The sequence below is a fragment of the Lepus europaeus genome, chromosome 3 (assembly GCF_033115175.1).
Source record: "Lepus europaeus isolate LE1 chromosome 3, mLepTim1.pri, whole genome shotgun sequence".
Lineage (NCBI taxonomy): Eukaryota > Metazoa > Chordata > Mammalia > Lagomorpha > Leporidae > Lepus > Lepus europaeus.
The window spans coordinates 29,993,264-30,013,612 of NC_084829.1; the positions used below are offsets into that span (position 1 = coordinate 29,993,264).

The window sequence follows — 20,349 nt, forward strand, 5'->3', positions numbered from 1 at the left end:
ATCCCATCAAGGTGGCATGTACCAATGCCATCTCACTAGTCCAAGTGATGAATTTCAGTTCACATTCGATGGCTCTGATAGGTCTAAGAGTCAAAGGGATCACACAAACAAGACAAGTGTCTGCTAATACTAACTGATAGAAGCAAAAAGGGAGAGAAAGATCCAACATGGGAAGTGGGATACACAGCAGACTCATAGAATGGCAGATGTCCTAAACAACACTCTGGCCTCAGAATCAGCCCTTAAGGCATTTGGATCTGGCTGAAGAGCCCATGAGAGTATTGTAGGCATGGAAAGCCAAGATACCATGGAAAAGAATAAAAGAAGAAGACCTAAATGAAAGATCTCTGTGAGTGAGATCCCAGTGGAAAGAACAGGGCCATCAAAGAAGGAGGTACCTTTCTCTGAAGGGAGGAGAGAACTTCCACTTTGACTATGACCCTATCGGAATAAGATCAAAGTCAGCGAACTCTAAAGGCTCCCATAGCCCTGACAGCTCATGACTAGAGCCTAGGGAGATTACTGACGCCATGAACAGGAGTGTCAAATTGTTAAGTCAGCAACAAAAGTCACTGTGTACTTACATCCCATGTGGGATCTGTCCTTAATGTTTTGTCTAATGTGCAGTGATGCTATAACTAGTACTGAAACAGTATTTTTACACTTTGTGTTTCTGCGTGGGTACAAACTGATGTGATCTTTACTAATTATATACTGAATTGATCTTCTGTATATAAAGATAATTGGAAATAAAAAAAAACCTGGTGTTAAATTGGAAATGGCATAGAAAATTAATTAATTTTTTAAAAAAAATTATGTAGGATCTCTGTCTTTAATCTGCTGTACACTGTTATTTAATGCTATAACTAGTACTCCAGCAGTATTTTTTTTTCACTTTGTGTTGCTATATGGTGAGACATAGCCCAGGTACTAAGAGAGAAGAACTGCCAGCCCAGAATATTATATCCTGCAAAACTCTCATTTGTGAATGAAGGTGAAATTAAGACTTTTCATAGCAAACAGAAACTGAAAGAATTTGTTGCCACTCATCCTGCCCTGCAAAAGATGCTTAAAGATGTGTTACACACAGAAACACAGAAACATGGTCACCAATATGAAAGAAGGTAAAGGAAGGAAACCTCACAGCAAAAGATCACAGGAAGCTCAATTTCTCTTTGACATAGAATTAAACTCTGATGCTCTGTGAAATCAATGTGTTAAAGTAATCTATTATGTTCTCTTGATGTCTGTTAAATTCTAATTGCTCAAAAACAGCTGAATTTTTATTAAGAGCTATGGGTTATTTAAATATGTGCTTATTTTCAAAGATTTGAATAATCACCTTGTAACAATGATCAAATGTGGTCTATGTTATGTCATGATTTTAAGGAATCTTATTTCAACCAGATTGTTTGGATTTTGAGCCTTCTTGGCATTCTTGACAGGCATTCAAAAAATCAAAGTTTCAAACAATCTGGCCTCTAAAATTTCCAGTAAATCCTGGACTTTGGTTTTTCCAGTTTGGGCCCAACTGAAAAAATCGAAGGACCTATGTCTCTCATCTTATTGAGACACCAACTAATCAGACTATTTGGATTATATTAGAAGGACTGTCAAGATGTGATGTGGTACCAAACTTTAAGTTTCTATAATGGAAAATGCTATCAATACAAATGTTTGAGAATTAAAAAGTCTAATGATCTTGTGTTACTAGACATGATAGTTATCTTAATGAGAAAGCCCCAGAGGCCTATAGGGTTAAATACTTGTAAAATCCTACAGGGGCTTTCAAAAATACTGTGAAGTAAGCAAGTGCCTCTTGTTGGTTGATGAGTTTATAATTTTAAACATGGCAACTTAAAGTCTTTTGTCATCCACAGTTATATATGATTTGCTGCGCATAAAACTAAAGCCTTGTTGGTTCTGTGTTTAGCTGTCCTCCTATAGGTTCCTATGGACTTTTTCCAGCCACTTCTATTGTATTCAGTACTTTGGGATGGCTCTGTAAACAGATGAAGCCAATAATGTATTAACAGTACCAACTGAGAGAAAGTATGGTTAACTGAGGTTACTAAAAACAAAAAGCAATTCAAATCAATTGGCAATCTACAAAAAGAGTTAAAGATTTTAAAAGCTATTATTAAAATTGCTATACTGGTCTATTATGCTATATTATATGTGTGTACATATTGTATGTCCACATGGGGAAATTTTATTAAGAGTTTTATTTTAAATGGCTTATAGATAAGATTGTCCATAAATTTAAGCTGCTAAAATCAATCAAAGATACATTTTAATTTGTGTGACCTGAATCTCTGTATCATATGTTTTAAACTTCTTGGTAGAAAGAAACTAAAAACATTTTAGATGGTTGTGCTTAAGTTTACTGGTTAAACAAACTACACCATGTTAGATATTTAAGAGGTGTTTTCAAATACATGATTCTTAAAATTTATAGAAGGCATTGGACCTTCTGGTAAATGTTTTCTTAAGTTGTTATCTAATAGTTGAAACTAATTGCTAAGTATTCATGTAATATTGCTATTGTCAGCAAGCGATCTAGGACTTGCTCCCTCATTTCTCTATTCTAAGCCCAACTTGTTCTTTCATTTCTCTATTCTCCTCAAGGTAGGAAACTAATTCTATTATGAAGGAATCTGTAGGACGCACAATTTAATCTTTAGACCTTATAAAAGAGATGGCTAACATTTTTCTGTAATAGCATAGCCAAAATAAGAGCTTAAATAATAATCTCATAGCTAGATTCACTTCGCCATCAGCAAAGTATACAGTAAGTAGAAAAAACCTCCCTTTCAGACCAAAGGGAAAGTAGTTTTAAAGTGAGAATATGATTTTCCTGATGGGCATTGTCTACCTTAGAAAAACTACTACAGAACATGCCTGTGACTATAGACTTGTAGTTCAGGCCACCGAAGATTAGAGATGGGACTTGGGCACTCCCTTGACTTGCATCCTCTGGTCTGCTTTAACACAAACCAGGAGGAAAAGAAAGCTAGGCATCAGAAGCAATGGGTGGCAGGCCTATAAATGGCTGATCTGTACAATGATCTGCCCTCAAGGAGACCCAACAGGCCAGTCCACTGCAGTGGCTTTCCATGTGGTAAGCCTGGGCTTCAGCAGAAGTCAACTTGTGAAAAGCCCTGGCAGCTCTGCCAAGAGTTGGATCACTGGAAATGGACCTGTCCTGGAGTCGAAGGATGCCCAGGTCTGAGCCACAGATCTTATTGGCTCTAAGCTGAAAAGCCCTTCACTCAGCCCAACTTCCAAAGTGACCACTGCAGCTGAGGGGATGGTCAAGTAGGGTCAGCAACATTGCAGGCAGAACTGTACATTTCTTGTTAGAGATGCCCCCTGTCTTTACCTGGCCAGCTCTCCTCCCAGGCCATCCAATTAATGAGAGTCAACATACTGCCTTCCCCTAGGAGGTTCACACCTCCCTTAGGATATACCCCATGTGAAGAGATATATAGGTCTGGGCCTCTTAACTTACAAGGCCTAAAGCCCACCAAATTATTATCAAGCCCCTTCTATCAGGTTCTATTTGCCTCTCAATCAGAAAACTTAATTGTAGCTTAGACAGCACCTTTCTTAGCTCCTCTAATAATGACTCTGTCCTTTGTTCTAGGCCCTGTCTAGTGCACTTGGGCCTCATTCCTTTGTAATCATAACCTCTACTCTACCACCAATGGCTCTACTCCCAACCTGTGTGTACTGATGGTCCTCTTCCCCACTTAATGCTGTATAATTGTTCAAACCTGGTAAATGCCACTCTTAGGATCATTGGTTACTATCCTCACTCTGTCTATTATGACCTTGTCTAAATATGATCAGAGTCGGCAAACTTGGAAGGCTTCCATAGCCTTGGCAACTCATGACGACAGCCTAGGGTGGTTACTGGCGCCATAAACTAGAGTGTCAATTTGTTGGAGCCACTGCACAGGAGCCACTTGTGCACTTGCTCCTCATGTAGGATCTCTGTCCTTAATGTGCTGTACATTTTGATATAATGCTATGACTGGTACTCAGTGTGTTTCACTTTGTGTTTCTGTGTGGGTGCAAACTGTTGAAATCTTTATACTAAATTGATCTTCTGTATATGAAGAGAATTGAAAATGAATCTTGATGCAAATGGAAGGGGAGAGGGAGCGGGAGAGGGGAGGGTTGCGGGTGGGAGGGAAGTTATGGGAGGGGGAAGCCATTGTAATCCATAAGCTGTACACTGGAAATTTATATTCATTAAATAAATGTTAAAAAAAAAGAAATCAAGAAACTTCACAACATCAAAACAAACAACCCACTTAAGAGATGGGCCAAGGACCTCAACAGACATCTTTCCAAAGAGGAAATCCAAATGGCCAACAGACACATGAAAAAATGTTCAAGATCACAAGCAATCAGAGAAATGCAAATCAAAACCACAATGAGGTTCCATCTCACCCCGCTTAGAATGGCTCACATTCAGAAATCTACCAACAATAGATGCTGGAGAGGATGTGGGGAAAAAGGGACACTAATCCACTGTTGGTGGAAATGCAAACTGGTTAAGCCACTATGGAAGTCAGTATGCAGATTCCTCAGAATCCTGAACATAACCCTACCATTCAACCCAGCCATCCCACTCCTTGGAATTTACCCAAGGAAATTAAATTGGCAAACAAAAAAGCCATCTGCACATTATCGTTTATTGCTGCACAATTCACAATAGCTAAGACCTGGAACCCACCCAAATGCCCATCAACAGTAGACTATTAAAGAAATGATGGGACATGTACTCTATAGAATACTATACAGCAGTAAGGAACAATGAAACCCGGTCATTTGCAACAAGATGGAGCAATCTGGAAAACATCATCCTATTGAATGGATCCCTTATTCATTATATAGTGCCCCTCTTTGTCTCTCCTAATAGTTTTTGTGGTAAAATTTATGCTATCTGATATTAAGATGCCTACACCCACTCTTTTTTCATTTCTGTTGGCATGGTATATCTTTTTCTAGCCTTTCACTTTCAGTCTGTGTGCATATTTGTTAGAAAGATGTGTTTCTTGTAAGCAGCAAATAGATGGGTTTTGTTCCTTAACCCAATCAGCCAATCGGTGTCCTTTAACTGGATTGTTCAGGCCTTTAACATTCAATGTGACTATTGAGAAGGAGTACCTTTGCCCTACCATTTTTGAGTTTCCCATGATCTTTTGGGGTGAGGTTTCCTTCCTTTACCTTCTTTCATATTGGTGACCGTGTTTCTGTGTTTCTGTGTGTAACACATCTTTAAGCATCTTTTGCAGGGCTGGACGAGTGGCGACAAATTCTTGCAATTTCTGTTTGCTGTGAAAGGTCTTTCTTTCACCTTCATTCACAAATGAGAGCTTTGCAGGATATAATATTCTGGGCTGGCAGTTATTCTCTCTTAGTACCTAGGCTATATCTCGCCATTCCCTCCTCGCTAGTAGGGTTTCTGATGAGAAGTCAGCTGTGACTGGGGATCCTCTGAGGGTGGTCTGACGTTTCTCTCTTGCACATTTTAAGATCTTTTCCTTATGTTTCACTGTGGTGAATTTAATTACAATGTGTCGTGGTGAGGATCTCTTTTGATCATGTTTATTAGGGGTTCTATGAGCTTCCTGTACTAGGATGTCTCTGTCCTTCTCCAAACCTTGGAAATTTTCTGCTAGTATCTCACTAAAAAGGCCTTCTAATCCTTTCTCCCTCTCCATGCCTTCAGGAACTCCTAGAACCCGAATGTTGGGCTTTTTAATAGTCTCCTGTAGATTCCTGACAATATTTTTTAGATTTCTAATTTCCTCTTCTTTTCTTTGATTTGCTTGTTTCCTTTCCTGTTCTCTGTCTTCTAAGTCCGATATTTTCTCTTCTGCTTCACCCATTCTGTTTTTAAGGCTCTCTAATGTGTTTGTCATTTGATCTATTGAATTCTTCATTTCATTATGGTTTCTCGTCACTATCACAGTTTCATATTCTACTAGTTGTTTCATTTCATTTAGATTCCTCCTTAATATTTCATTTTTGCGAGAGAGATTTTCTATTTTTTCCATTAAGGATTTCTGTAGTTCAAGAATTTGTTTTTGAGAGCTTCTTAATGATCTTACCAATTTTTTGAGATCCACTTCTTGCATTTCTTCTATGTCATCATCTTCATAATCTTGAATTGGGGTGTCTTTTTCATTTGGGGGCGTTATAGTGTCTTCCTTGCTCTTGTTACCTTGGTTTCTACATTTGTTTGGCATCTTGGATTTGTGGCCAAATAGCTCTGTTTGGTTTCTCAGGGTTGTTCTCTGCTTGCTCTCTTGCTCTTTTTTTTTTTTTTTTAGACTCCGTTGGGAAGAAATTCCACACAGCTCACCAGGTTGCCTAAGTTACGGAGTTTGTTTTACATATGTAGAATGGTGTCTGCTCTTTGTCTTGCTTGGCTTTGTAAGGTGAGTGGAGAGAGAGGCTAGCAACCCTGCCAGTTCCCCTTATTTATTCGCTTTTTTTTTCTCTCCTCCAGTCAGCCTGGTGTAGTTTCCCCTGTGGGACCTCAGCCCACGCTCTAACCTTCACGGCCAATGTCTCGGGTTACCTTTCCTCCCAGCTCTGGGGCTCAAATTCTGTGGCTGGGCTCCTGTGGCTGGGTTTGCTGGATTCCCTGCTCCCGCGGCTCCCGCAGCACGGCAGTGGGCCACCTTGCTCTCCCCGTAGGTCTTCAGTGTCACATCCACTAGATCTGGAAGAGTTTCTTCTGCAGTTTTTTTTTCTGAGTCTCTTCCTGAGGGTACAGTATCTCCACTTTTGTTAAACTATCTGTTCCCGGACTGTTGGTGTGCGCCCTCACTCTTCCACCATCTTGGCTCCGCCCCAAATTGGTATTTTTGAAGATTAAATGAGTCAATGCATATTAAGAACTCAAAAATAATTTACACATGATAAACATGCAATAAAATTTATTTATACTAAATTTGTAGCACATAAAATATCATGGTATTCCTGTAGTGAATATGTAATTAATTCCTACACAACAAGAACAGATAACCAATGAAAAGATTAACAAAGTGCATTAGATGTGTAATTGTATATTGGAATCTTTGGATAGATGACAGATCACATATAAATAACCCTTGTATTAATTAGACAAATTTTTTATCTAAAAAAATAAAACAAGAAGTGGTGATACACATTGCAAAGATAAAATCCATTCCTTTAAATAGAAAGAAATTGTGAGGCTGCCATTGTAGTTTTGCAGGTAAAACTGCCACTTGTGACATGAGTATCCTATATGGATGCTGGTTCAAGTCCCTGCTGCACCACTTCTGATCCAGCTCCCTGCTAATGGGCCTAGGAAAGCAGTGAAGGAGGCCCAAGTTCTTGGGATTCTGCACCCATGTGGGAGACCCAGAAGAAACTCCTGGCTCTTGGCTTCATTCTTGTGTAGCCCTGACCTTTGCACCCATTTGAGGAGTGAATCAACAGATGGAAAATTCTCTCTCCTTCTGTGTGTGTGTGTCTGTGTGTGTCTGTCTGTCTGTCTTTTGCTCTTATCTATAACTCTGCCTTTCAAATTAATAAAATAAATTTCATTTTTCATTTTAATTTTAATTATTTTTAACAGATCAATATGATTTATACATACAAGTCTAAGAACATAATGATATTGTCTTCCTCCCTTCATTCCTCCATCCCTTTCACCCTCCTTCCTCCTACCTTTATTTCTTTTTCTTTTGTTTTCAAGATAAAATATTTTACATTTATTTTACAGTAATAGGGCTTAATACTTCACCACATAAAAAGTTTAACAAGTAAAAAGCAAAAATACTATAGTGGGAATGTATACAATGGCTATGAACAATAATTGAATGGAAAAATGACCGTTTCACCCATACACAGTTTTTTTTTTCATTCATAATTTATTCCTTTCTCTTTTTTTGATGATTTATTTATTTTATTTGAAAGAAGGAGTTACAGAGAGAGGGAGAGACATAGATAGAGAGATCTTCCATCCACTGGTTCACTTCCCAAATGGCTGAAATGGCTGGAGCTGGGCTGATCTGAAACTAGGAGCCACAAATTTTTTCATGGTCTCTCATAATGCAGCTTTACCCACTATGCCACAGAACTGGCCCCTCATAATGTCTTTCAATGAAATAGAATATATGACAATGTAACATCTAAACATTTCCTTTGTGGTTACAAGATAATAATTAAGTTAATTAATACTTTAAGTCATTTCTTCTCAGCACTTTATGCTCAGGAATAATTTTATGCACATCGCAATGCAAATGATTATACATTACATTATTTGTACTCTGTTATTTACTACAGATCAGGGAAAACGTGTGGTATTTGTCTTTTTGGGACAGGCTTATTTCACTAAGTATAATGGCTTCCAGTTGCATGCATTTTATTATAAAACACAGTATTTCATTCTTTGTTATGGCTGAGCAATATTCATATATATATATATATATATATACACACACACATACCACATTTTCTCTTTTTTGAGAGGAGGGAGGGAGGGAGAGAGAGAGAGAGAGAGAGAGAAGCACGATTTATTTAAGTCAGAAACCTCCAGCCAGAGTGGCCTGTAGGAGGGCTCCAAGAGAGGCAAAACCCAAATATACCACATCTTCTTTATCTAATCATCAGTTGGTGAACATCTGGCTTGGTTCTGTATCTTAGCTATTGTGATTTGAGCTGCAATAAACATGAGGGTACATATAACTCTTCAATATGTGGATTTCATTTCTTTTGAATAAATTCCCATGAGTGGGGTGACTAAGTCATATGGTAGATCTGTTTTCAGCTTCCTGTCTTCCACAATGGCTGTACTAGTTTGCATTCCAACAGTAGATCAGAAAGTGAAGAGGCAATTGACAGAATGGTAGAAAATATCTGCAAACTATGCAGCTGACAAAGGATTAAAATCCAGAATCTACAAAGAGTTCAAGAACCTCAACAATAACAATACAATCTAGTTAAGAAATGAGCAAAGTGACTGCTGCCTCCAAAACTGTGAGACAATCCCTTTATGCTATGAGCCACCCCAGGTGTGTTACTTTGTTACAGAAGCCCTGGGCAAGGAATGCACCAACATGGAAGAGGTACAGAGCAACTGGATTCACAGTCAGTGCTGGGGAAAATGCACAATGTACATGACCTGCAAAAACAGCAAGACTGGGACCCAGCAATCCCACTCCAAGAGAGCATATATCCACACAAGGACTTGCACATGAACGCTTGTGATGGCTGGATTCAAAATAGCTAAAAACAGGGAACAGTTGAAAGTTTGTCATAGGTAAACGAATCAACACAACGTGGCATATTCAATAGAACACTCCTTAGATACAAAAAAGAACAAACTAAGGTTCCTTCCAACATAACGGGGATATCTGAAAGACAGGTTGGACAGAAGCAGCTAGGCCACAGCACACACACCACACAATCTCACTGATGGGAAGGCCTAGAAAGGGAGGAAGCACTCACAATGATAAAAATCAAACTAGTGGGGGCTGCCACTATGGTGTAGTAGGTTAACCCTCTGCCTAACAGCACTGGCATCCCATATGGGCATCAGTTTGTGTCACAGCTACTCCACTTCTGATCAGCTCCCTGATAATGTGCCTGGGAAAGCAGCAGTGGATGGTGCAAGTGCTTGGGTCCCTGCACCCATGTGGGAGACCCAGAAGAAGCTCCTGGCTTTGGACTGGACCAGCTCTGGTCATTGTGGCCTTTTGGGAAGTGAACTAGTGGATGGAAAACCTCTCTCTCTGCCTACCCCCTCTCTCTCTGTAACCCTGCTTTTTAAATAAATAAATCTTTTAAAAAATGGGCAAAGGACTTGAACAGGCATTTTTCAAAATATGATATTCAAAAAATGGCCAACAGACAAATGTAAAGAATGTTCAGGATCACTAACCATCAGGGAAATGCAAATCAAGACCACAATGAGGTTTCACCTCACCTGAACTAAATGTCTCTCATACAGATATCAAAAAAATAATCAATTCTGGCAATTAGGTTGGGAAAAAGATTCCCTGATAAAATAAATCAGAAAAAGAAGGAAGGAAGGAAGGAAGGAAGGAAGGAAGGAAGGAAGGAAGGAAGGAAGGAAGGAAGGAAGGAAGGAAGGAAGGAAGGAATATGTGAGCTTTAGAGTGCCAAAAAGCAAAGAAATCACTTGATACGACTACTAACAGTGAAGAATCAGATATAGAATAACAGAAGCAATACAACTGCTGGAATGGTGTTCTTTTTCCCTTCTTTTTCATAGAACGATAATAAAAAGGTGTAGAATGTTAAGGATGATCATCTTACTGAGTGAATCCATGGGATGTGACTGATCTCATGCCATAACTTTCATTACCAATCAATTTTGTGTTTTTAATTTGAATTAACATGTAAAAACTGCACTTATTTGTGAATTAGAGTGTGACAATTCAATATATGTATACAGTATATGATGATCTTATCAGGGTAATTAATATTTCTATCTCCTTAAGAATTTAACATCTCTTTGTGTTGAGAATGGTCAAACTTCTCTTTTCTAGTGTCTTATAAGATATATAATAAAACATTGTAAACTATAGTCCCCTAGTCATTACCAATTTTCTTTCCACTTTCTACTCCAAACTATTTTTCAAGATAGCTTCTTGAGAAAGAAAAAGTGAGCCCATATCCTTATTTTAGGAAATGAGGGGAATTTTTTGCAATCCAAATAATAAATGAGGCCTAATCATCACTGTAAATTTCTATCTTTCAACAGATGTTAACATTAGATGAAACTGAGTTAAGGATATTTTACTAATACATAATGGATTATTGTGAACCCTGTTGTCCATTGTTCTGAAACTAAGGAAGAAAAACAGTAAAAAGGGAAAAATAGGAATAACCAGAAAATGGAAATTCATGGAAGAATTTCACAAAGCTACTCCCTCATTACTGATAAACCAGGAGGCTGTTTATTCATACAAAAATTACTCTCAGCACCAGGGGATAGTCTCTCTCAGGATTTTTATGTCTAGAGATTAATGAATCATTAAAAGTACAAGTAGAATTTGACGAAGAGACATTTGAAGATGAAGAGTTACGTTCCAACTCTAACATGAATTGTCACTTCAAATGTATTTATTATTCATAGTCACTGAAAACCTAAAAAGTTTTCTTAGCTTTGATTCTTCTCTCTCACTCAGGTAAGAGCTAGGCTGGATAGTTACCCATATTTTCTACCTATGAGTGCATTATTTGCCTGCATGCTATTATTAAAGTGTCCAGGACTTGGAGCTGATGTGTGTGATTTTTTATATTTGCCTCCTCATTGCATTTCTGATGAATATTTACTTCTTACTGTTTTACTTCTACATTGCATTCAATTAGGTTGTTTCCTGAGACATTTTCTAAAGCAAATCTGTAATCTCTAGATAGTAAAGTGGCAGCAAAAGAATCATGCCCTTCAGAAGAGTATGATATTTAAATTTTTTTACTCAATGGATTTTATGCAATTCTATTTTGTGGGCCATAAGGTGATAAAAATTTTTGGTGTACAAAGACTATACACAGATATCAAAGGAGGTTACCCTGAATTGTTTGAAGGCAGCCCTTTATGGAGGTGTATTAGAGCTTAATTTTGCAAAATTTCCTCCAGTTAGAAAAGCAAAAGTTCCATGGACTTTCTAGAAGAGTTTTCCAGTTCACCCACTTTTCCTCTAGTCACATCAGATCAGTTTCTCCTCCCCTCATTGACTGAACAGGCTTTAATGATACCCCTTCTATGGGAAACACTCCAATGGTCTTCAGAAGGCCTTAAAATTCTTATTCTTTTCTCAGTGCCTCCCATTTCTATATTTTGCACATACACTTGCTTCTTCCTTCCGAATGTGTAAAAGCTAATTCACAAACAGGAAGCTATCACAAAATTATGTCTACTTTTGTCAGTGTATTGATAGGAGATAATGTCAGATTCTTTACAAATAATGCACAGGAAAAGAGTTCTCCCTTTCAGTACATAGTGCAAATTTGGTCAGATATTAAACCTTATTAAAACTAACTTATCTTTCAAATGTTTATTCATTTATATATTTTGAAATAACATTTTTAAAACTTTTATTTAATGAATATAAATTTCCAAAGTACAGCTTATGGATTACAATGGCTTCCCCCCCCCATAACTTCCCTCCCACCCGCAACGCTCCCCTTTCCCACTCCCTTTTCCCTTCCATTCACATGAGTATTCATTTTCAATTCTCTTTATATACAGAAGATCAATTTAGTATATATTAAGTAAAGATTTCAACAGTTTGCACCCACATAGCAACACAAAGTGAAAAATACTGTTGGAGTACTAGTTGAAATAACATTTTTAATTTACATTATACTCAAAGGCTTGGTGCCCCACTAAATAGAGAACTTAGCAAGTAAAAAGATTATAATCCAGCAGGGATATAGGCAAGGGCTACAGACAATTAACAAATAAAAAGATTTAATGTTCACCATATCAAACATTTCAATTCTGCAAAAGAAATAGAAACAATATTTTCATTAGTAAAAAACAGGCAATTAATTTAATGGAAAGAAAACACAAATAGAAAAAAACACATTTTCAAATAGGATGAGAATTTGTGGCAGGCTTGAATAAATCTATTATGAAGCAGCAAACTTCTGGGGTCATGAAAGGTAACTACAAGTGTCTCATTGAAGGAATTCTAGAACCTCACTTGAGGTAGTATATTCTTTGATATTTATCTAGGTCAGAATAAAAATAGGACTTAAGGAAATATCTTCAAAAAAAGAGGGAGAAGATTTTCACGAGGGCTGAAATCACAGATACTAAGGGAAATGACAGTGTTAGGTGAAGTGAAGGAGGAGCTATTGATATCACTGGAGAAATTTTTTTTAATTTATTTATTTGAAAGGCAAAGATACAGAAAGAGAGGAAGAGACAAGGAGAGAAGAAGAGATCTTCACCTACTATCAAAATGGCCACAACAGTTGGAATTCTGGGAAAGAATTCAGTCAGGCATCTGGAAAAGGAAAAAGACTCCTAGAGCAACTAAACCTTAGAATAACAATAACATTTGTCTCAAATAAGCAATATGTGAGTCTATATTTAATACTCTAAAGTATTTTTGGTCATTTATTACATTGAAAAGAGGAGTGAGAGTGACAGAGAGTGGGGAAGGGACAGAGAGAGAGAGAGATCTTAATCTGTTAGTACACTCGCCAAATGGCTGCAAAATTCAGGTCTGGCCAAACCAAACCCAGAACCCAGGAACTCCATCCTGGTCTCCCAATTGGGTGTCAGGAAATAAATACTTGCAGTATAATCTGCTACCATGCCAGGTACATTAACAGGGAGCTTCATTGGAAGTATGACAACCAGGACTCAAACCAGCAGTCTGACGTGGAATGCCATTCTCACAGGCACTGTGACATAAGCACAACCTGCTCTGTCACAATGCCAGCCACTAAGGGAGCCTATACTGGCAAATGTTAAAGCTGAGATTGTTGGAAGAGACTAAGCTCAGCATCATATGGCAGGAATAAAACTTCAAGTACACCTCAGGTAAATTCTGATTAGTGTGATCTGGTTTCCTAAACTGACAGGGCTCCAGGTTTTTTCCAGGGATATAGAACAGGAATAGATAAGTAAATAACATTGCTAACTCTGCTCACATTCTGAGGAAAAGCAATTATTATTTTATTTTTAATCTTTATATATTTATTTATTTCAGAGATACAGAAAGATGAAAACAGAATAAGATCTCCCACCCAGTGCTATTAAGAGATAGCAGTATGTAGATTACTTGAAAAACTGCTCTCTTATAACTTAGAAAGATGAGAATGAAGTTGTATCAGAACACAGTTGTTCATAACCAAAGATGGTTAACTTACATCTAACTCTGAATCCAGGGAGAAAGACAAATCTAGATGATAAATATAATAAAAGAGCATTGTTGAGTTACAATCCATAGCAGACCTGCAACCTTGATGGAGTAATCTCAAGGCCCAAATGCTACACAGACTCTGGGGTCGAGATTGTGTAAAACAATAATACATACCCTCAAAATACTTTTGATTTGGGGAGTCAGCACTACTGTAAAGATGGATCCACATTAAAGATGTTGTTCCATTTATTACCTTCTCTTTTCTTTTCAGTGATGCTGAATCAAACCTCAGTCAGTGAATTTCTCCTCCTGGGAGTAACAGACATCCAGGAATTGCAAGCTTTTCTGTTTGTGGTTTTCCTCACCATCTACTTTGCCAATGTGACAGGGAATGGCGCCATCCTTACAGTTGTCATCTCTGATCCAAGACTCCACTCACCTATGTATTTCTTCCTGGGAAACCTGTCATGTCTAGATATCTGCTACTCCACGGTGACTCTGCCAAAGATGCTGGAGAACTTCCTCTCCACACACAGAACCATTTCTTTCTTGGGATGCATGAGCCAGCTCCATTTCTTCCACTTCCTGGGTAGCACAGAGGCCATGTTGCTGGCCGTGATGGCCTTTGACCGCTTTGTGGCTATCTGCAAGCCTCTCCACTACACTCTCATCGTGAGTCGTCAGCTCTGCACACAGATGGCTATTACAATCTGGACCATTGGCTTTTTCCATGCCCTACTGCACTCCATTATGACCTCTCGTTTGGACTTCTGTGCTTCTAACCAGATCCACCACTTCTTCTGTGATATTAAGCCATTGCTGAAGCTGGCCTGTGGGAACACTGAGCTCAACCAGTGGCTGCTCAATGCTGTCACAGGGACCATTGCCATGGGTCCCTTCTTTCTGACACTTCTCTCTTATTGCTACATTATTATCTATCTGTTCTTCAAGACTCATTCTTGCAGGATGCTTCATAAAACTCTGTCCACTTGTGCCTCCCACTTCATGGTAGTTATTCTTTTCTTTGTGCCTGTTCTCTTCACCTACACGAGACCTGCCTCAGGGAACTCCCTGGAGCAGGACTGGATCATTGCCATCATGTATAGTGTGGTCACTCCAGTGCTAAATCCACTCATCTACACTTTGAGAAACAAGGAAGTGAAGAGTGCCTTGAGTAGGGCTATAAGAAAGAGGTTCTGACTTCAAGGTTTATATAAAACTCTTCTAAGACACAACTAACTAAGCAATTAGAAGATTGATATGGGAATTATAACTGCTTCTCAAATTATGTAGCATATTATAACAGAGAATTGCATGAAGTAAAAAATCTGGGAAAGTCCAATCTGTTGTGTTAAATACAATTCCTACATAATATAAGGAAATTTGAACAGTTGTGACACTAGCAATGGACTCAATGCTGAGGATTTCTTTGTAATATCAATTGATAAAATTGATAATTGTTTATAGCCTTTGTCTCTACTGTTGAGGTGCAGTATTTTTTGTTCTATTCATTGAATTCTTTACTTAGTTGAGGGTAAATCATATGATGAACTGAAAATACATAATTGTAAAAATTAAAAGAATAAGAAAGGAAGGAGGAAGAAGAGTGGGAGTGTGTGTGGGACAGAGGGAGCATAGGAAGAATTACTTTACTCTTAAATCTGTATATATGAAATACATGAAATTTGTTCATATAACATAAATTTAAAAAATTTTTAATTAAACTTTTATTTAATAAATATAAATTTCCAAAGTACAGCTTATGGGTTACAATGGCTTCCCCCTCCCAAAATTTCCCTCCCACCCACAACCCTCCCCTTTCCCGCTCCCTCTCCCCTTCCAATCACATCATGATTCATTTTCAATTCTCTTTATATACAGAAGATCAGTTTAGTATATATTAGGTAACGATTTCAACAGTTTGCCCCCATATAGCAACACAAATGGAAAAAAAATACTGCTGGAGTACTAGTTATAGCATTAAATAAGAGTGTACAGTACATTAAAGACAGAGATCTTACATAATATATTTTTTTAAAAAATTAATTTTCTATGCCATTTCCAATTTAACACCAGGTTTTTCCTTTTTTCATTTCCAATTATCTTTATATACAGAAGATCGATTCAGTATATATTAGTAAAGATCACATCAGTTTTTACCCACGCAGAAACACAAAGTGTAAAAATACTGTTTCAGTACTAGTTATAGCATCACTGCACATTAGACAAAACATTAGGGACAGATCCAACATGGGATGTAAGTACACAGTGACTTTTGTTGCTGACTTAACAATTTGACACTCCTGTTCATGGCGTCAGTAATCTCCCTAGGCTCTAGTCATGAGCTGTCAGGGCTATGGGAGCCTTTAGAGTTCGCTGACTTTGATCTTATTCCGATAGGGTCATAGTCAAAGTGGAAGTTCTCTCCTCCCTTCAGAGAAAGGTACCTCCTTCTTTGATGGCCCTGTTCTTTCCACTGGGATCTCACTCACAGAGATCTTTCATTTAGGTCTTCTTCTTTTTTTTTTTCTTTTCCATGGTGTCTTGGCTTTCCATGCCTACAATACTCTCATGGGCTCTTCAGCCAGATCCAAATGCCTTAAGGGCTGATTCTGAGGCCAAAGTGTTGTTTAGGACATCTGCCATTCTATGAGTCTGCTGTGTATCCCACTTCCCATGTTGGATCTTTCTCTCCCTTTTTGCTTCTATCAGTTAGTATTAGTAGACACTTGTCTTGTTTGTGTGATCCCTTTGACTCTTAGACCTATCAGAGCCATCGAATGTGAACTGGAATTCATCACTTGGACTAGTGAGATGGCATTGGTACATGCCACCTTGATGGGATTGTATTGGAATCCCCTGGCACATTTCTAACTCCACCATTTGGGGCAAGTCCGATTGAGCATGTTCCAAATTGTACATCTCCTCCCTCTTTTTTCCACTCTGAAATTTCACAGGGATCACTTTTCAGTTAAAATTTAAACACCTAAGAATAATTGTGTCTTAATTACAGAGTTCAACCAATAGAACTAGTTCAACAAAACAACGAAAATACTAAAAAGGATAAAGTATTACACTGTACATCTAAAGTCAGGACAAGAGCTGATCAGGTCATTGTTTCTTATGGTGTCCATTTAACTTCAACAGGTTTTCCCTTTGGTGCTCAGTTAGTTGTCGCCAATCAGGGAAAACAAATGATATTTGTCTCTTTGGACTGGCTTAATTCGCTCAGCATGATGTTTTCCAGATTCCTCCATCTTGTTGCAAATGACCGGGTTTCATTGTTTTTGACTGCTGTATAGTATTCTATAGAGTACATGTCCCATAATTTCTTTATCTAGTCTACTGTTGATGGGCATTTGGGTGGGCTCCAGGTCTTAGCTATTGTGAATTGAGCTGCAATAAACATTAATGTGTAGATGGCTTTTTTATTAGCCAAATTAATTTCCTTTGGGTAAATTCCAAGGAGTGGGATGGCTGGGTTGTATGGTAGGGTTATGTTCAGGTTTCTGAGGAATCTCCAGAAAGACTTCCATAGTGGCTTAACCAGTTTGCATTCCCACCAACAGTGGGTTAGTGTCCCTTTTTCCCCACATCCTCTCCAGCATCTGTTGTTGGTAGATTTCTGAATGTGAGCCATTCTCACCGGGGTGAGGTGAAACCTCATTGTGGTTTTGATTTGCATTTCTCTGATGGCTAGTGATCTTGAACATTTTTTCATGTGTCTGTTGGCCATTTGGATTTCCTCTTTCGAAAAATGTCTCTTGAGGTCCTTGGCCAATCACTTAAGTGGGTTGTTTGTTTTGTTGTTGTGGATTTTCTTGATTTCTTTGTAGATTCTGGTTATCAACCCTTTATCTCTTGCATAGTTTGCAAATATTTTTTCCCATTCTGTCGGTTGCCTCTTCACTTTCCTGACTGTTTCTTTTGCAGTACAGAAACTTCTCAATTTGATGCAATCCCAAATGTTAATTCTGGTCTTGACTGCCTGTGCTCCTGGGGTCTTTTCCAAGAAGTGTTTGCCTATACCTTTATCTTGCAGGGTTTTTCCAATGCTCTCTAATAATTCGGTTGTTTTGGGTCATAGATTTAAGTCTTTAATCCATGTTGAGTGAATTTTTGTGTAAGGTGATAGGTATGGGTCTTGCTTCAAACTTCTGCATGTGGAAATCCAATTTTCCCAGCACCATTTATTGAATAGGCTGTCCTTATTCCAGTGATTAGATTTGGATCTTTGGTCAAATATACTTTGGCTGTAGATGTTTGGATTGATTTCTGGTGTTTCTATTCTGTTCCATTGGTCTATCCATCTGTTTCTGTACCAGTACCATGCTGTTTTGATAACAACTGCCCTGTAGTATGTCCTGAAATCTGGGATTGTGATGCCTCCGGCTTTGTTTTTGTTGTACAAGATTGCTTTGGCTATTCGAGGTCTTCTGTGTCTCCATATGATTTTCTGCATCATTTTTTCCAGATCTGAGAAGAAGGTCTTCGGTATCTTGATTGGTATTGCATTAAATGTATAAATTGCTTTTGGAGAATAGACATTTTGATGATATTGATTCTTCCAATCCATGAGCATGGAAGATTTCTCCATTTTTTGGTATTCTCTTCTATTTCTTTCTGTAAGGTTTTGTAGTTTTCATCGTAGAGATCTTTAACGTCCTTGGTTAAGTTTATTCCAAGGTATTTGATTGTTTTGTAGCTATTGTGAATGGGATTGATCTTAGAAATTCTTCCTCAGCCATGGCATTGCCTGTGTATACAAAGGCTGTTGATTTTTGTGCATTGATTTTATATCCTGCTACTTTGCCAAACTCTTCGATGAGTTCCAGTAGTCTCTTAGTAAAGTTCTTTGGGTCCCCTAAATAAAGAATCATATCATCTGCAAAGAGGAATCGTTTGAGTTCTTCCTTCCCAATTTGTATCCCTTTAATTTCTTTTTCTTGCCTAATAGCTCTGGCTAGAACTTCCAGAACTATATTGAATATCAGTGGTGAGAGTGGGCATCCCTGTCTGGTACCAGATCTCAGCGGAAATGCTTCCAACTTTTCCCCATTCAATAGGATGTTGGCCGTGGGTTTTTCCTATATTGCTTTGATTGTATTGAGGAATGTTCCTTGCATACCCAGTTTGCTTAGAGTTTTCATCATGAAAGGGTGTTGTATTTTATCAAATGCTTTCTCTGCGTCTATTGAGAGAATCATATGGTTTTTCTTCTGCAGTCTGTTAATGTGGTGTTTTACGTTGATTGTTTAATGAACGTTGAACCATCCCTGCATACCAGGGATAAATCCCACTTGGTCTGGGTGGATGATCTTTCTGCTGTGTTGTTGCATTCTATTGGCCAGAATTTTATTGAGTATTTTTGCATCTATGTTCATCAGGGATATTGGTCTGTAATTCTCTTTCAATGCTGCATCTTTTTCCGGCTTAGGAATTAAGGTGATGCTGGCTTCATAGAAAGAATTTGGGAGGATTCCCTCTTTTTCGATTGTTCTGAATAGTTTGAGAAGAATTGGAGTTAGTTCTTCTCTAAATGTCTGGTAGAACTCAGCAGTGAATCCATCTGGCCCTGGGCTTTTCTTTGTTGGGAGGGCCTTTATTACTGTTTCAATTTCTTTGTCAGTTATGGGTCTGTTTAGGTTTTCTATGTCTTCTTGGCTCAATTTAGGTAGGTTGTATGTGTCCAAGAATCTGTCCATTTCTGATAGATTTCCCTGTTTGCTGGCATACAAGTCCTTGTAGTAATTTCTGATGATTCTTTTTATTTCTCTGACGTCTGTTGTTGTTTCCCTTTTCATCTCTGATCCTATTGATTTGGGTCTTTTCTCTTCTTTTTTTAGTTAGTTGGGCCAATGGGGTGTCCATTTTGTTTATTTTTTCAAAAAAACCAGCTCCTCGTTGGCTGATTTTTTGTAATGTTTTTTTTTTGGATTCAATCCTGTTGATTTCTTCTTTGATTTTAATTATTTCTCTTCTCCTACTGGGTTTGGGTTTGGTTTGCTGAAGATTTTCTAGATCCTTGATATGACTTGAAAGCTCATTCTTGATGTAGGCACCTATTGATATAAACTTTCCTCTTAACACTGCTTTTGTTGTATCCCATAGGTTTTGGTATGTTGTGCTGTTATCCTCATTTACTTCCAGAAAATTTTTGATTTCTCTTTTAATTTCTTCTATGACCCATTGTTCATTCAGGAGCATGTTGTTCAATCTCCATGTGTTTGCACGTGCTCTAGGGATTCCCAAGTTGCTAATTTCCAACTTCATTCCTTTATGGTCTGAGAAGCTGCATGGTATGATTCTAATTCTTTTGAATTTGCTGAGGCTTGCTTTATGGCCTAGTATGTGGTCAATCCTAGAGAAGGTTCCATGTACTTCTGAGAAGAATGTAAAGTCTTTAGATGTAGGATGAAATGTTCTGTAGATATCTGTTAGATCCATTTGAGCT

At 38.0% G+C, this 20,349-nt stretch overlaps 1 protein-coding gene across 1 annotated transcript; it reads left to right on the forward strand.

The window, feature by feature from the left end:
* Positions 1 to 14,168: 14,168 nt before the first annotated feature.
* LOC133756456 (olfactory receptor 12D1-like) lies at positions 14,169 to 15,095 on the forward strand. The gene has a single exon (XM_062187141.1). It carries the CDS (start codon positions 14,169 to 14,171, stop codon positions 15,093 to 15,095), a length of 927 nt encoding a protein of 308 aa, XP_062043125.1.
* Positions 15,096 to 20,349: the final 5,254 nt, after the last annotated feature.